This window comes from Myxocyprinus asiaticus, chromosome 1 (genome assembly GCF_019703515.2).
Source record: "Myxocyprinus asiaticus isolate MX2 ecotype Aquarium Trade chromosome 1, UBuf_Myxa_2, whole genome shotgun sequence".
Lineage (NCBI taxonomy): Eukaryota > Metazoa > Chordata > Actinopteri > Cypriniformes > Catostomidae > Myxocyprinus > Myxocyprinus asiaticus.
The window spans coordinates 27002645-27017562 of record NC_059344.1 but is presented as its reverse complement, the minus strand read 5'-3'; the positions used below and the strand labels follow the sequence as shown (position 1 = coordinate 27017562).

Below are 14918 nucleotides of genomic sequence, written 5' to 3'. Positions count from 1 at the left end.
TTATTATTATTTTCTTTTAGTTTATTTCTTATGCTTTCAGTTGGTTTGACTGTCATGTTATACTGATTAAAGCAATAATAATAATAATAAACTTATTTCACTCGTCCCCTGACTGCAGCCGCCTGCTCTCGTCTATTTTCAAGGCGAGGCGTTTGGCGTCTCGAACAGAGGCCTACATGACGTATTTGCGTGGATCAACTTGCATTTGAAATCAAAACAGGAAGTCGTAAGTATTGTGGGACGTGTAGTTCCGCTTGTAGGCCGCTGGTCTGGATAACAGCACACGAAGGAACCAAACAAAACAAAAATTAGGGAAACTTCTAAAGGACTTCATTAATACCGGTGGGGATTGTACACAATCATGCCCGGCTTTACTTGCTGCGTGCCTGGATGCTACAACAACTCGCACCGGGACCGCGAGCTGCGATTCTACACCTTTCCCAAGGACCCCTGTCAGCGCGAGATATGGCTGAAGAACATTTCGCGGGCCGGAGTGAGCGGCTGCTTCAGCACCTTCCAGCCCACCACCGGGCACCGCGTCTGCAGCGTACACTTCCCCGGGGGCAGGAAGACCTACACCATCCGCGTCCCGACACTTTTCCCTCTGCGTGGAGTGAACGAGAGAAAGAGTAGACGGGGCAGACGCAGGAAGGTGTCCTCCTCCGTTGTGCCCATCATTACCTCTGAGGCAGCACCAGTGGAGGAGGTGGGGGACACCGAAAGCACGACCGTGGTGCAGATAGGCCAGAACGGCCAGTACATAACACCCGTGGATCTCACGGCGGTCGTGTCCGGTTCGGGGGGAGACCTGCCCGCGGGCAGCGCGATCCCCTTGGCCGATCTCGCACTATGCGGAGCGGATCACTCGTACTCGCTCACCACCGGCACGACGTCGGCAGAACTGCTGCGGAAACTGAACGAACAGCGGGATATCATCGCGCTGATGGAGATCAAGATGAAGGAGATGAAGAACACCATCCGACAGCTGCGCGTCTCCGAGGCGCGTCTGCAGGAGGAGCTGCGGGAAAGGGACCGTCTGATCTCCACCGGCGCCGTCATTAGGAAGAAAATCTGACGAACAGCGCGAAAACGATGGACAAAAAACGCACAGGACGGTCTGTGTGTAAGACCACAGCAACAAGGCGACGACAATTGAGTTTCATCGTAGTTCTCATTAAGCTTCTCTCGTCTTTCTCCATGTGTATGTGTCAGTATGTTAGATGCACGGGCTGTCCGGTACAGCGCAATACGGGACTGAAAACAGCAGACTGGTCCTTCACATTTTATATTTAATGACATACATTTGTGTTGATTCTGAGATGAAGGGGCTTTTCTCTCCGCAGCAGCGGTTTTGCCCAAGATCTGCCTACTGCCACTTGTCACGATGTTACATGCACACAGAGACTTCTTCATACAAGTGTGTGCACAACTAACTGCTTATCATTTGAGTTTCTCTTCCTTTGTTTTTAGTTTGCGAGTGCTAAGATCAGAGCTTCTGGTCCAGGTGAACCGACTCCTCACACGCAGGTGACTGCAGATAGTACAGACGAATGGTTGGAAGTAAACTGCTTTTGAACATTATGTTGTGCGGCTCTTTTATTAGAATAGTGTCATGGCATTTATAACCTTTAGGAAAACAATTGATTCATTCAGTTCTGAATCTCCTCTTTGGAAGACTGTTTATCAAACGTGGTCATTTATAATGCACAATAAAAAATAATGGATTTTTCATTAGAGGTTTACCGATGTGGATTTTGCCTTAGGTTGTGGGAAAGGCTGATAACTGATTAATCAGCTAATAGTTTTAAAATCTGTTTTGTAGAATGTTCCCACATGCAGTTTATTGTTCAACCAAAATCCCAATAATAACCAGAACTTTTTTTTTTTTTTTTAAATGATGGAGACTTGGCCCTCTTACAATATGTGAAGTATTATCAAATTAAGATTGGTAATTTGGTGAGGTGTCATAGTTTTTATTTCACTTCTGCTGCTGTTATACTGCAGAACCAACCCGTTCTAACAGTAGACTCCTCCAGCACCGATGTTCTGAAAATATATGCTACCTATCAGGATGTGCTACCAACGCTATATTCGCATATTTTTAGGGTTGGGGGTAGGGTAAGGGCTTAGTACAGCCTCACACTATATCACACTACATGATAGTTATGCCGGTAGCACATCCTGATAGGTATTTTCTGCCTGACAAGATGCTCTACCTAGGTTTTTAACACATTTCATGCTGTTGTAGCACATACCAACAGGTTCTCCCCTGCATCCTGACATGTGTTTTAACTTTACATATCACTGTTTTTATTGCTGGTAGCACATCCTGAGCAGGTAGCATAGACTGCCAGAACACCGGCCACAGAGGAATAATAAAAAAAACAACTATCGCATTGATTTTTGCAGATAACTGATAGTTCTATAGGCTCCGATTAAACAGTAAAACCGATACATCGGTCTACCTCTACATTTTATATATAAAGAATTTTCTATTATGTTTCTTTCTTGGTTTTTCTAAAGCCTCATGGAAAAAGGATGAAATCCAAAACATCTCATTTAGTGTTTCATAGAAAAGAGAGTCATACATGTTTAGTCCAATATAAGGGTATCAATATTTTAATTTCTTCATCAACTATGTTTTTAATGAAGCTTTACAGCATGTAACAAAAAACAAAATAAAAAAATAATTTGGGCACAAGATATTGAACTTGAACTGCAAGGTGGTGGTGCACAACCTCCTGAAGGACAGACAATTTGAAACACAATGTTGACTGGTAATATATTTATTATTAAAAAAACAACAACACAGGACTAATCTTAGTGTACACAAATGCCTACAAACAACATGCCTTGATTTGAGTAACCCAAAAACCATTTCTTAAGCATTAAAACTCAAAAGTTTTAAGCGTGTTTGTTAGAGTCGTAATCTCTTAATGTCCTCGCTGCGGAAATCTACCCTGAGTGCCAAGACCTGTCGAACCTCCGCAGGGGTCAGACGCCAAGTCAAAGGCCCCGAGTTGGGCCCCCAATAATCCAGGATCTCTGATACCTGAAGGAAAAAAACATCAATAAATACAAAAGACAAAAGACTTTGACACTGTCCTTACAGTTATACTTAGGCTGTTCACACAGGCAGATTTTTTTTTTTTTTGGCCTATCCAACTCAAATCTGTTTAGGTCTTTGTAGTCTGAACAGGACAAAAACACATTAAAAAAGATTTTTAAAAGCCTGACCCAAACCATATTCGTTGGGGGTTTGGAATCTGATTAAAATGTTTTCATCTTTCGTTGTGCGCAATGGGTTGCTACATCAGGAGCTGTGACAAGAAGACATATACTGTGTTCCAAACAGCATACATGATGCCTTCAAAGGACACTGAAGGGAAAACAATAATGATGGCCACTCTGTAGGATCGTTATGAACAGAATTTTCAATAAGAAATACTTATAAAGTGAGTTCAGAATGACCGTTTTATTACATCTTTCAGCACTCCGAAACTGTCACAGTGGAAGGTAAAGTCTTTGAGGGGAATAGGGCAAAGGGATGATCACTTCTGAAAGAAACGCACATGTGTCATGTACATGTTACAGGGCAGCCAAAGCAGTGCAAACCTCTTTAAAAATAATACAGACATTGGCTTCACCAGTGTTGGGGGTAACGTGATAAAAGTAACGCGTTACGTAATCAGATTACTTTTATGAGTAACGAGTAAAGTAATGCAATATTTTTAATTTTAGACCATAATATCTGAGTTACTTTTTAAATAAAGTAACACGTTGCTTTTGTACACCTCTACTGTCCCTGTATTGCGAGAAATCAGGAGTAAAAGTGCAAATTTCAGGGAGGAGACGTAGTGCATGATGAGAATTGTATTTCTATAGAGTGTGAGGCCAGAGACTATTTAGCAGAGACGAGTCACTTCTATTTAAATGAATGGGAGAAATTGGAACGTCCAACCAAGGAGCTCTAGCACCCAACAGTCAATGGATGTAGAAAGGAAATCCCACCTTGCAGGTAAAAGATCCAATCACCTTTTAGATACAGACATCGCCTGTCAATCAACTCGCAAACATGCATGCACATTTTGTGTTTTAAAGTAATATGAGGTCAACATTCGGTTGAGTGAAACACGATTGATTCATGCGTTAATACACTGCATTAAAAAAATCAGTAAACGAGTTTAGGCAGAGGGATTATAAGACTAGTCTTCCACTGGCCACGACATGATACACAGGGTGAAATACTCGCTCAATTCACAGACTTATGCAGCCTAACTTCTCTGTGTTACAGCTCCCTGTAACTGGGAGAATGGGATGAGAAAAGCTGACTCTGGATCAGTGGCTCCGAGCAAAGTTCTACATTGATTGTGTATGCAGAGAAAATGTCTTAGTTTTTAAAAATATTCTACATTTTTGTTTGTGTGGAGTCTGTACACACCATGGATCAACACAAAACAAGCGTGCACTGAGATGACTTGAGTGAAAAATATTCATTTATTCATCAGACTTATTCCTTGAACATGTTAGGCTTGCATTCCCCACTGAATTTTATCCTGACTTCTGAAGAACATCTCAAGTTGACTCTGACATTGTCGATGGACACCGCATATGATGACAGATAGGATGCAGGTTTAAGTGTTGGACTTTGCTGCTTTAGGTAAGACAGTGGTTATTCTTCATTATTCATACTGACTGCCATGTTGATGGAAAAACAGATCATGCATATTCATGTTATTGATACTTTATTATAAATATGAAGTGAAGACCTACTTTCTAAATATCTGTTTGTTTACTTCGTTGTTTTGACATGAGTGTTGTACAGTTGCTAGCATGACCTGAATGTCTTGTATGCAATGCATGGCTTATTTGTATGGAATGCATAGCATAGCAGAAGAGAAACTGGCTGTGAGAAAAAAGTAACAATGCTTTACTTTCCAAAAAAACCAAAAACATTTTAATTAATTAAGTTACTTTTTTAAGGAGTAATGCAATATTCTAACGAGTTAATTTTAAAAGTAACATTACCCAACACTGGGCTTTTCCCACCCAAAGAGATGTGCTACAGTTCAGTAATCCACACTCGCTGGCTGCGAGCCACCACAACGCATTGAATGTCTCATGCAAATATAGTCTCTTGAGCATTTTGAGCTCTTCAATATAGGATGGGGATCCTCTTCAAGAGTCTCACTGTCTGACCGTTCTTTGCTTCAATACGGGACACAAAGCCTTCAATACGGGACGTCTCGCTGCCCAGTAAATCACAGGACAATAGGTGTCCCATATGGGACGTCGTAATTTCATGCAAAATATGGGACATCCCAGCAAAAACTGGACAGTTGTAAACCCTAGCAGAAACAAACTTTGCACATGCCACCTCTTCCGTTGTCTTTAAAGCCGTTGTCTATGACGAATGTGTTAATATTTGGATACCGCCCTCATGAAAAACATAAACACTGCAAAGCATCAATACGCAAGTTTGCATCAATACTACGACAACTAATGTGGATGTGCTAGCAAAAGCGACTGCAGTATGAACAGAAAAAATCAGATCTGTCCACATATAACATGCAGTTGGAACAGTCAGTCTAAAAAAATCAGATTTGAGAAAAAAAAAAAAAAATCAGATTTTTCCTGCAGTGTGAACAAAACCTTATAGTTCAGTTTAAAAAGTTTTTTACATTTTCAACTACCTTTCAGAAATTTCTGGATAGCGTTTTTACAGTCAAAAAGCCACATACCCTCTCTAGGTTGAGAATAGTTGCCATTTGTGTAAGTCGGGCAAACTTATCCCTGATGGTCCATGAGGTGACAGAGGAGAGGTACGCAACCAAAGAACGCAGCTCCTTATCAAACTGCAATCCACCAAGCTAAAACCCAGAATGGACAGGATGACTTTAAAGGTAAGGAGTGTAAGTTCTGCTGCACCAAACTACAATTACAAAACTGACACAACCAACTGCATTAGTTTGGGGCTGAATTACCTGTTTTTCAAGCAATGTAAGACAGGTAGTGTTTGTTTGAAACTTGTTTGAAAACAGATGTTATTTTTGCAATTCTGTTTGGTGTCGCTAGTGGCTGACTGCATTCAAACAGATTTCACTCATCTTCCATTGGTTGTACAAACAGACAGTCCCACCCCAAACTCACACCACTGGTCAAGCTAAGTTTCTGTGACAGACTAGACTGGCACTTGAACAAACAGAAAATGTTTTGATAGAGCCTAAAAGATCTTACTGATATTTGACTGTATATTAAGCTGGGATACAAGAAAGAATGTTAACTTTGTAAAAATTACACACATCATCTTTAAAGTAAGTATTGCTAGTTGTTGGCAGGTTTGCATCTCACCCTGCTGAAGGTACATTTGAAGACAGTCTTTTCCATCTCCATGGCAATAAGGCTAGTCATCAGACTAGTTAGAGTATCATAGATGACTGGAGACAAGCCCACCTACAGAAAGGAATATTTATGATGTGTTTGTGTGTGTATATATATATATATATATATATATATATATATATATATATACGTATATGTGTGTGTGTGTGTGTGTGTGTGTGTGTGTAATGTAGGTTAAACTTTAAATACCTTGAAATCAGTCATGAGCTGCTCAAATTGGACAATGAGTTGTTGAACCCAAGGATCATTGGCCTCATACTCACTGAACTCTTCCTAAAAACAAAACCAGCAAAAACACATAGCATTTTGAAACTCTTAAATCTTCATCTATCATCTCAAGAGTCATCAATATTTCCTCAGTTTTCCTCTTCAATCATTTGTTTCTATCATCATAATCAATTACACTTTGTTATTCCTAAACCACAAAGGCTGTCTTCAACATTAATAGTTATGCAATGTCAAACCTCTTCAATATTGTGAGAGACTGACAGAAAGCTGCTGATCCAGGGTTTTACTTGTGGCCTGATAGCTGTGTTATTAAGCTCCTGAAGGCCCTCCTGTACAAACACACACACACACACACACACACACACAAAACTATTCAGGAAAACAGTACAAATATTTTTTATGCATAAGAGAAACAATAGCACACACAAACTGATTCTCACTGACCTGAAGGAGGTCCTTGAACTTGCTGGAAGTATTCACCAAATCAGATAGGCAGCTGTCTATCTTAGCCTTCGCATGCTCAGAGCCTGCTCCCTGGCTGAACAACTTGGAACAATCACTCTGAAAAGAAGAGGAGAAGGACATGCTCACACTGTCAAAGGTCAACTTAAGGTACATAGAAGTGGGAGGTCCAAACCAGGACATTAAAACAAGACTTAATGGTCTGTGTCTTTCATAAAAAGTATTATAAATCACTCACATGATTACAAAAACTCAAGCAAGAAAAAAATAATTTACCATCCTGTTGTATAGGTGAATTCAAGAAAGCATGTGGAGTGTTTCTCTATTTTCAATAAACAGCATCCCACACATGGTTGGGAAAGCTCCCTCTGAATGGACAACTGCTACTCTTACACCACAAATAATAATAATAATAATAATTATAAGAACAATAAATATTTCAGCCAACTGCACTAACACTAACATTTCCTATGTGACATTCTTATGGAGACTATTTCAGTCTACTACAGACATATCATATACAGACATAGAGCATATCAGCTGTGTGACTTAAGTGTGTCTACTGGTTGACTGGAATAAAAAGTAATCTTTGATAGTCGCAGGACACTCACCTCCAGATTCTTTTTCAAAGTGCTGATATTTTCACTGCAGACTTCTACATTATTGAGAGCCACCTGAAAAGATATTATTACTAGATTTTAACAGAGTGAGAATGTGACAAAACTAGGTACAAAGGATAAAAAGGTGATGTATTACAGTTAGAGAATGGTACAACATGTGTGTGAGTGTGTTTGACTGTGTGCATGTTACTGACCAAGTAAGCACTCTTTGCTTGCTCCTGGCTCTCTATGCCGAGAGTTTGTGTGAGGTTTGTTATCTTGCCGTGTTGCAGGCTGCTCTGCATCAGACTGACTGCACTGCTGACCCCACGCTGCAGGTCCTGCAGAGCACTAACTGGATAACCAGCTCGCAGTTTACACACTAACACCTCTCTGTACACAAAGAATGAGATATTAAAGATGCAAATTCAGAAAAAGGGTAAAGCGAATTTGCATCTTTAGTCAAGGAAATGATTATTATATATGATTACATTATTTTTAGACAAATAATTTTAAGGCATGATTTTCAATGACGTTTTTCAAAGAAACTTCTCAATAAAGACTAATTTCACCCAAAATGAAAATTCTCTCGTCATTTACTCATTCTCATGCCATCCCAGATGTGCATGACTTTCTTTCTACTGCAGAACACAAACAAAGATTTTTATAAGAATATCTCAGCTCTGTTGGTCCATTCAATGCAAGTAAATGGTGGCCAGAACTTTGAAGCTCCAAAAAGCACATAAAGCCAACATAAAAGTAATCCATACAACTCCAGTGATTAAGACCATGTCTTCTTAAAAGATATGATAGATATAGGTAAGAAACAGATAAATATTTAAGCCTTTTTTTGCTATAAATTCTCCTCCCTCCCCAGTAGGTGGCGATACGCACAATGCAAAACTCCTAAAACAAAAGAAGAAGAATGTGGAAGTGAGAGTGGACATTGATAGAAAAAAAGGACTTAAATATTTATCTGTTTCTCACCCTCAACTATCATATCGTTTCTGAAAACATGGATTTAACCACTGCAGTCGTCTGGATTACTTTTATGCTGCCATTATATGCTTGTTGGACCTTTAAAGGTCTGGCCACCATTCACTTGCATAGTATGAACCTACAGAGCTGAAATATTCTTCTAAAAATCTTTGTTTGTGTTCAGCAGAAAAAAGAAAGTCAAACACATCTGGGATGGCATGAGGGTGAGTAAATTATTTCATTTTTGGGTGAACTAAGACATTACAGCATAATGTTCCATGAAGCTGCTTTGAAACAATGCGTATTGTGAAAAGCGCTATACAAATAAAAATGACTTGAGTAGCTGTTTGCTTCTCAAGCAATTCACTGCTGGTGTGAATTTCTCTGTGAATGTGTCTTGATTTGCATTCTCTTTAACCACAACTACAATAATCCTTAAAGTTGTGCGGTTTGAGAAAAAACTAACATACACGATCAGTCACAACATTAAAATCACCTGCCTAATATCGTTTAGGTCTCCCTCATGCCGCCAAAACAGCTCTGACCCATCAAAGCATGGACTCCACAAGACCTCTGAAGGTGTCCTGTGGTATCTGGCACCAAGACTTTAGCAGCAGATACTTTAAGTCTTGTAAGCTGCGAGGTGGGGCCTCCATTGATCGGACTTGTTGGTCCAGCACATCCCATAGATGCTCAATCGGATTGAGATCTGGGGAATTTGGAGGCCAAGTCAACACCTTGAACTCTTTGTCATGTTCCTCAAACCATCCCTGAACAATTTTTGCAGTGTGGCAGGGCGCATTATCCTGCTGAAATAGGCCACTGCCATCAGGGAATAACATTGACATGGTCTGCAACAATTTTATGTAGGTGATACGTGTCAAAGTAACATCCACATGAATGCCAGGACCCAAGGTTTCCCAGCAGAACATTGCCCAGAGCATCACACTGCCTCCGCTGGCCTGCCTTCTTCCCATGGTACATCCTGCTGCCATCTCTTCCCCAGGTAAACGACGCACATGCACCCGGTCGTCCACATGACCAGGCCACCTTCTTTCATTGCTCCATGGTCCAATTCTGACACTCACATGCCCATTGTAGGCACTTTCGGCGGTGGACAGAGGTGAGCATTGGCACTCTGACCGATCTGTGGTTACGCAGCCCCATACACAGCAAGCTGCAATGCACTCTGTGTTCTGAAACCTTTTTATCATGGCCAGCATTAAGTTTTTCAGCAATTTGTGCTACAGAAGCTCTTCTGTGGGATCAGACCAGACGGGCTAGCCTTTGCTCCCCACACGCATCAATGAGCCTTGGGCACCCATGACCCTGTCGCCGGTTCACCGGTTGTACTTCCTTGGACCACTTTTGTTAGTTACTAACCACTACATACCGGGAACACTCCACAAGACCTGCTGTTTTGGAGATGCTCTGACCCAGTCGTCTAGCAATCACAATTTGGTCCTTGTCAAAGTCGCTCAGATTCTTACGCTTGCCCATTTTTCCTGCTTCCAACACATGAAATTCAAGAACTGACTGTTCACTTGCTACCTAATATATCCCACCCCTTGACAGGTGCCATTGTAACAAGATAATAAATGTTATTCACTTCACCTGTCAGTGGTTTTAATGTTGTGGCTGATCAGTGTAATAATCGTATTCTAATTAAATTACAAGTTTGTGTGCATATACCGGAAGTCTGTCTCTAGGACGCTGGTTGCATGATTGATCATAGCACACACACAATCTGAGCTATTGCTGGTGAGGGCTCGGCTGATGCATTTCTTCACAATGTAGAACACATCGTCCACCATGCTGGAGCTTAGCTGACCGACATCAGCTACGTCCATGGAAACTGCCTGTAAGTTCACAACATTTGGAAAATCACTCCATTCTGATAAATAACTTTTGCTGCAGTAAGGACAGATAGCAAAACAAAAACAAATAATATAGAAATAATGGATACATTTAAAAGGAGGTAGAGACAAACAAAAAACTGAGAAAACAATGTACATGTGCCTGACAAAAGCTCTGCCATTTCTGAGTCAAGTACAATGTACATCCACACCATAATCGCAAAGTCATGACCTATATGTGTTTCACCTTGTTGACAGACTCTCTCATGTAGTACTCCTCCATGGGAATGTAATAGCCAATCAGCTCCTGCATTGTGCGACTCAGTTGGCAATCCTTTAGTAACCGCTCTAAACTCTGCTGGTGCTCTGTAAAACAACCAAAACAAATGTTTACCACATTAGCAAATTTTTTTAAAATAATAATACTAAGTTATAATTTTCCATGCAATCATCATGCAATTTGCAGAAATGCACAAAAAAGTAGTTACATTCATTACTTAAAACATTTATTTAATCACAACAACAGAGAGAAGACAGGAAATGATATGGAGAAATGGGATCTGGAAATGTTGTGAGCCAAATTCGACCTTGTTTAGCCCACACAAGCGCCACAGCTCAGTGTGTTGGAGCATGTGCGCTAACCGCTAAGCCACAGTGCCAATAGTTATGTACATTTGTTGTAAAGTTTATTTCGAAAGGAACTGACTTCTGCACACACTCCCAGAAAGCCAGGCAGTTGTTACCTTGTATAACTGCTTCATCTGCCATTGCATCTGCAACCTCAAAGTCAGCCACGATACGCCGCCTCAGGAATCGAAAATACAGCTCTGCTCTTGAGTTCATTAAGGTAACCTCACATAACACAGGATCCAGGTCTCTAGTTAAACACATCCAATGACAAATATACAATCATACAATTCAGAAGATATACATACAATTTTCATGTTATATGATTATAATATGCATCCCACCTGGGTTCAATCTTTTCCGTTGTCATGCCCCTCATCATGCTGCTCTGGACAACCTGAAACTATTGCAAAAAGTAGAAGAAAAAACACATGTAAAAGTGTCCTTATTTCATGGTGCAAACTTGATGTTCAGTACATAATCATAACGATAAAGCACGTAGACATAAATACACATACCTTATTGTGGTAATCTCTCTGTTGGATGAATTTGTCCACAATTTTCTGTGCCTGTGTATCACACTCTTTTTGAAGGTGTGAGAGGAGTGTGTGCAATCGGCCTGGCCCATAGTATGTTTCCACTATGGGCTGATGGGTTTCAACAATCCGTGCAATACCTGATGCATACAGAAAATATTTAGTTGATCTCTTGAACATTATGGATGTTGCTAAATAGTAATAGACATCTGTTTGTTCTAACCTTCAAGCAGTAGTGTGAGGGTGTCTGCAAATATGACTGGTGCTCTTCGGTCACCAAGATCAGAGCCAACAGCCAGGAGCAAGTTTTCCTTGGCCTTACTTGCCAACTGAACAGGAAGTGAACAAAAATAATCTTAACACTAGAGCCCCAAAAACCAAACCAATGCATTATTAACAGATTCCACTGGCCATGTAGGGTGGGCACACATATGCTCTTACCTGACTGCAAAGGTATTGAGCAAAGCGTGCAAGTCCCTGTTCATGGAGTCCCAGTAAAGGGAGGATTTTGAAAAAGCGCTCCACTTCAGGCAAGTCACCTGTGGTAACTGCCTCCTCCAGTCGCTTAGTAACCAGTGCCTTCAGACTGTGCTCCGCTTCCTGAAGCAATGCAAGGCTGGCTTCAACTGCACTGCCTGCACAATGTATAATATACAAATAAAATTATGACATAATATCATTGTTTTAAGAGCTTCTGTGTGTATATTTGTTTGAACAATATAATATATATATATATATATATATATATATATATATATATATATATATATATATATAAAGGCACACTAAATGATAAATATTGCAAAACTCATGTACAAACAATAATTTTTGTGAGTTGTACTTAAAGGAATAGTTCACCCATCATTTACTCATCCAAATGCCATCCCAGATGTGTATGACTTTCTTTTATCTGCAGAACACAAACTAAGATTTTTTGAAGAATATTTCAGCTCTGTAGGTCGATACAAAGTGAATGGAGAGCAAAAATGTTAAGCTCCAAAAAGCACATAAAGGCAACATTAAAGTAATCCATACAATTCATTGGTTTTATCCATGTCTTCTGAAGCGATCCAATCGGTTTGGGGTGAGAACAGACCAAAACAGAACTCCATTTCACTGTACATCTTTCTATTGCACTGTCTAGGCATGATCATGATTTCAAGCTCGATTACACTTCCTAGTGCTTGACGCATGCACAGTGGTAGGAAGTGTAATCGAGCTTGAAATCATGATTGGCAAGGAGACTGCTGATGTCAAGATTTATGGTGAAAAAGGGCTTAAATATTGATCTGTTTCTCAACCACTCCTTTCATATCACTTCTGAAGATATGGATTGAACCACTGGAGTTGTATGGATTACTTTTATGATGCCTTTATGTGTTTATGTGGAGCTTCAAAGATCTGGCCACCGTCACTTGCATTGAATGGACCTACAGAGTGGAGATATTCTTCTAAAGATCTTAGTTTGGGTTCTGCAGAAGAAAGAAAGTCATACACATCTGGGATGGCATGAGGGTTAGTAAATGATGACAGAATTTTAATTTTTGGGTGAACTATTCCTTTAAACAGCAGTCGTACAGCAACGATCATGCTTTCTTGTACTCAAATTGCAAGAACACTCAAACTCACCCTCTCCGCCTTGCCTACTGAGCTCAATCACTGATTGGTCAAGAGAAAGATAGCGATGAATGTGGGCAGCAGCCTGCTCATAGTTCTGGTTTCGCATGGCGGTCTGAACTCCATCTGTGCAGAACTTCAGGTCAAGAATGTCATCTGCTCGCTGGATGGCTTGGTACAACCTTTTCTGAAACACATCCACATAAACCAGGTGTAAAGCTTACCTAGAAGCTGTCATACGCAAGCCATTAATCTGATAGACTGTATGCGAGTATGTGCATGTTGACCACCTTGGTGAGGTCCAGCTGTCTGACTTTGCTGCTGACGTTCTCTGCCAGGCTGCAGGTGAAGTTGATCATGCCAGACAGCTGCACAGCATCTCCCTCAATCAACTGCAAGTTGGGTCTGAGGAACACGAACACAATCACACAGATGAACAGGGCAGGAAGCCTGTCAGCCTCGGCAGTTTAGTGTAAAACTGACGTACACTCACCCCATCCTTTGCAGGGCAAGCATCTTTGTTTCTATGTTGCTCTGCTGTCCCATAAAGGCGTCCAACTCCACCTGCACTTCCGCCTATTGGAGATGCATTAATAAATCATCTGTGCATCTGTAACATAGCAAACTCACTCACTCACTCTCACTCTCTCTCTCTCTCTCTCTCTCTCTCACACACACACACACACTTGTTTTTATGAACTATAAACGAGCTGGCACAGTCTACACACACACACACACACACACACACACACACACACACACACACACACACACACACACACACACACACACACACTTGCTTTTATAAACCTTAAAAATCTCATGTTTATGTTGGTCTACTGCCTGTGCTGATATGTCCATCTTAAAGGGGCGGACTAACAGTGTGTCTCCACAGATAAATATTCACCTCTTCGGCACATAGCTTCGCGTATACTCGCTCCAGATCCTCCAGCTCTGTCAGCCCCTCTATGGTGTCAGACTGCACGGCGGAGAGAGCCCCCGACGAGCCAATGTCGTCCATGACAGCCCCACATCCACACAAACTGCGTCACTTCCGCACAGGCTCTCTTTTGGTCGTGTTTAGAAGGGAACCGCCGGACTGGGAAAAGTCTCGCGAGAGTAAAAATCGACATTCATTTACTGTTTTTGTGTTTATTTCGAGTCTCACATAAACACTATATTACTACACCATACCACTACACCATAACCTTAACCATACACCCAAACCTAACCTTTGTACAGTTAAAGCAACTCTCGCGAGACTTCCCCAGCCAGACGGTTCCATTCAAGACCCCTCTCCTCTAGTGCGTCATAAACACTTTTTAAATACGACTTCCTCCTAATGGTAGATTTAAAAAAAACGCAAATTAATAGTGCAAATACTGTACAGAGCTCTCAAATAGTATTTGCAGCATAACCCAAACAATAAAAACCCTTCCAGCTGTAATGTTAACACCAACACATAACACTGTTATTAATACCCTATTACTAATATTAATACCCTTACCAAAAATGTACTGTGGCGGTACCATGGTACAGTGATAGCATCAGAAGGAAATATGGTCCTTTGCTAAACATTCTTTGGTGGTAGAAGATTACAGGTATTTTCAAGA

General features: G+C 40.8%; 2 protein-coding genes across 2 annotated transcripts; one reads left to right on the top strand and one right to left on the bottom strand.

The window, feature by feature from the left end:
* The first annotated feature begins 209 nt into the window (after nucleotides 1-209).
* LOC127414805 (THAP domain-containing protein 11-like) lies at nucleotides 210-1731 on the top strand. Its single transcript, XM_051653164.1, has one exon. The coding sequence runs from the start codon at nucleotides 362-364 to the stop codon at nucleotides 1073-1075; it is 714 nt and encodes a 237-aa protein (XP_051509124.1). The 5' UTR covers nucleotides 210-361; the 3' UTR covers nucleotides 1076-1731.
* Nucleotides 1732-2603: 872 nt separating this feature from the next.
* LOC127411992 (conserved oligomeric Golgi complex subunit 4) lies at nucleotides 2604-14362 on the bottom strand. Its single transcript, XM_051648032.1, has 19 exons — nucleotides 14213-14362; nucleotides 13799-13881; nucleotides 13596-13710; nucleotides 13318-13492; nucleotides 12130-12323; nucleotides 11912-12017; nucleotides 11671-11828; nucleotides 11497-11555; nucleotides 11269-11402; nucleotides 10773-10891; nucleotides 10362-10528; nucleotides 7907-8084; nucleotides 7704-7766; nucleotides 7075-7191; nucleotides 6867-6959; nucleotides 6592-6675; nucleotides 6352-6453; nucleotides 5742-5870; nucleotides 2604-3052 (listed from the first exon to the last, which is right to left on the bottom strand). Exons 1-19 carry the CDS (start codon nucleotides 14324-14326, stop codon nucleotides 2918-2920), a joined length of 2325 nt encoding a protein of 774 aa, XP_051503992.1. The 5' UTR covers nucleotides 14327-14362; the 3' UTR covers nucleotides 2604-2917.
* Nucleotides 14363-14918: the final 556 nt, after the last annotated feature.

Coding starts and splice junctions, on each gene's coding strand:
- LOC127414805 (XM_051653164.1), top strand. CDS start 362: ATGCCCGGCTTTACTTGCTGCGTGCCTGGATGCTACAACAACTCGCAC.
- LOC127411992 (XM_051648032.1), bottom strand. CDS start 14,326: ATGGACGACATTGGCTCGTCGGGGGCTCTCTCCGCCGTGCAGTCTGAC. Junction 13,493..13,595: donor GACAGCTGGACCTCACCAAG/GTGGTCAACATG, acceptor GATGTGTTTCAG/AAAAGGTTGTACCAAGCCAT. Junction 6,454..6,591: donor AGCTCATGACTGATTTCAAG/GTATTTAAAGTT, acceptor TCCTTTCTGTAG/GTGGGCTTGTCTCCAGTCAT.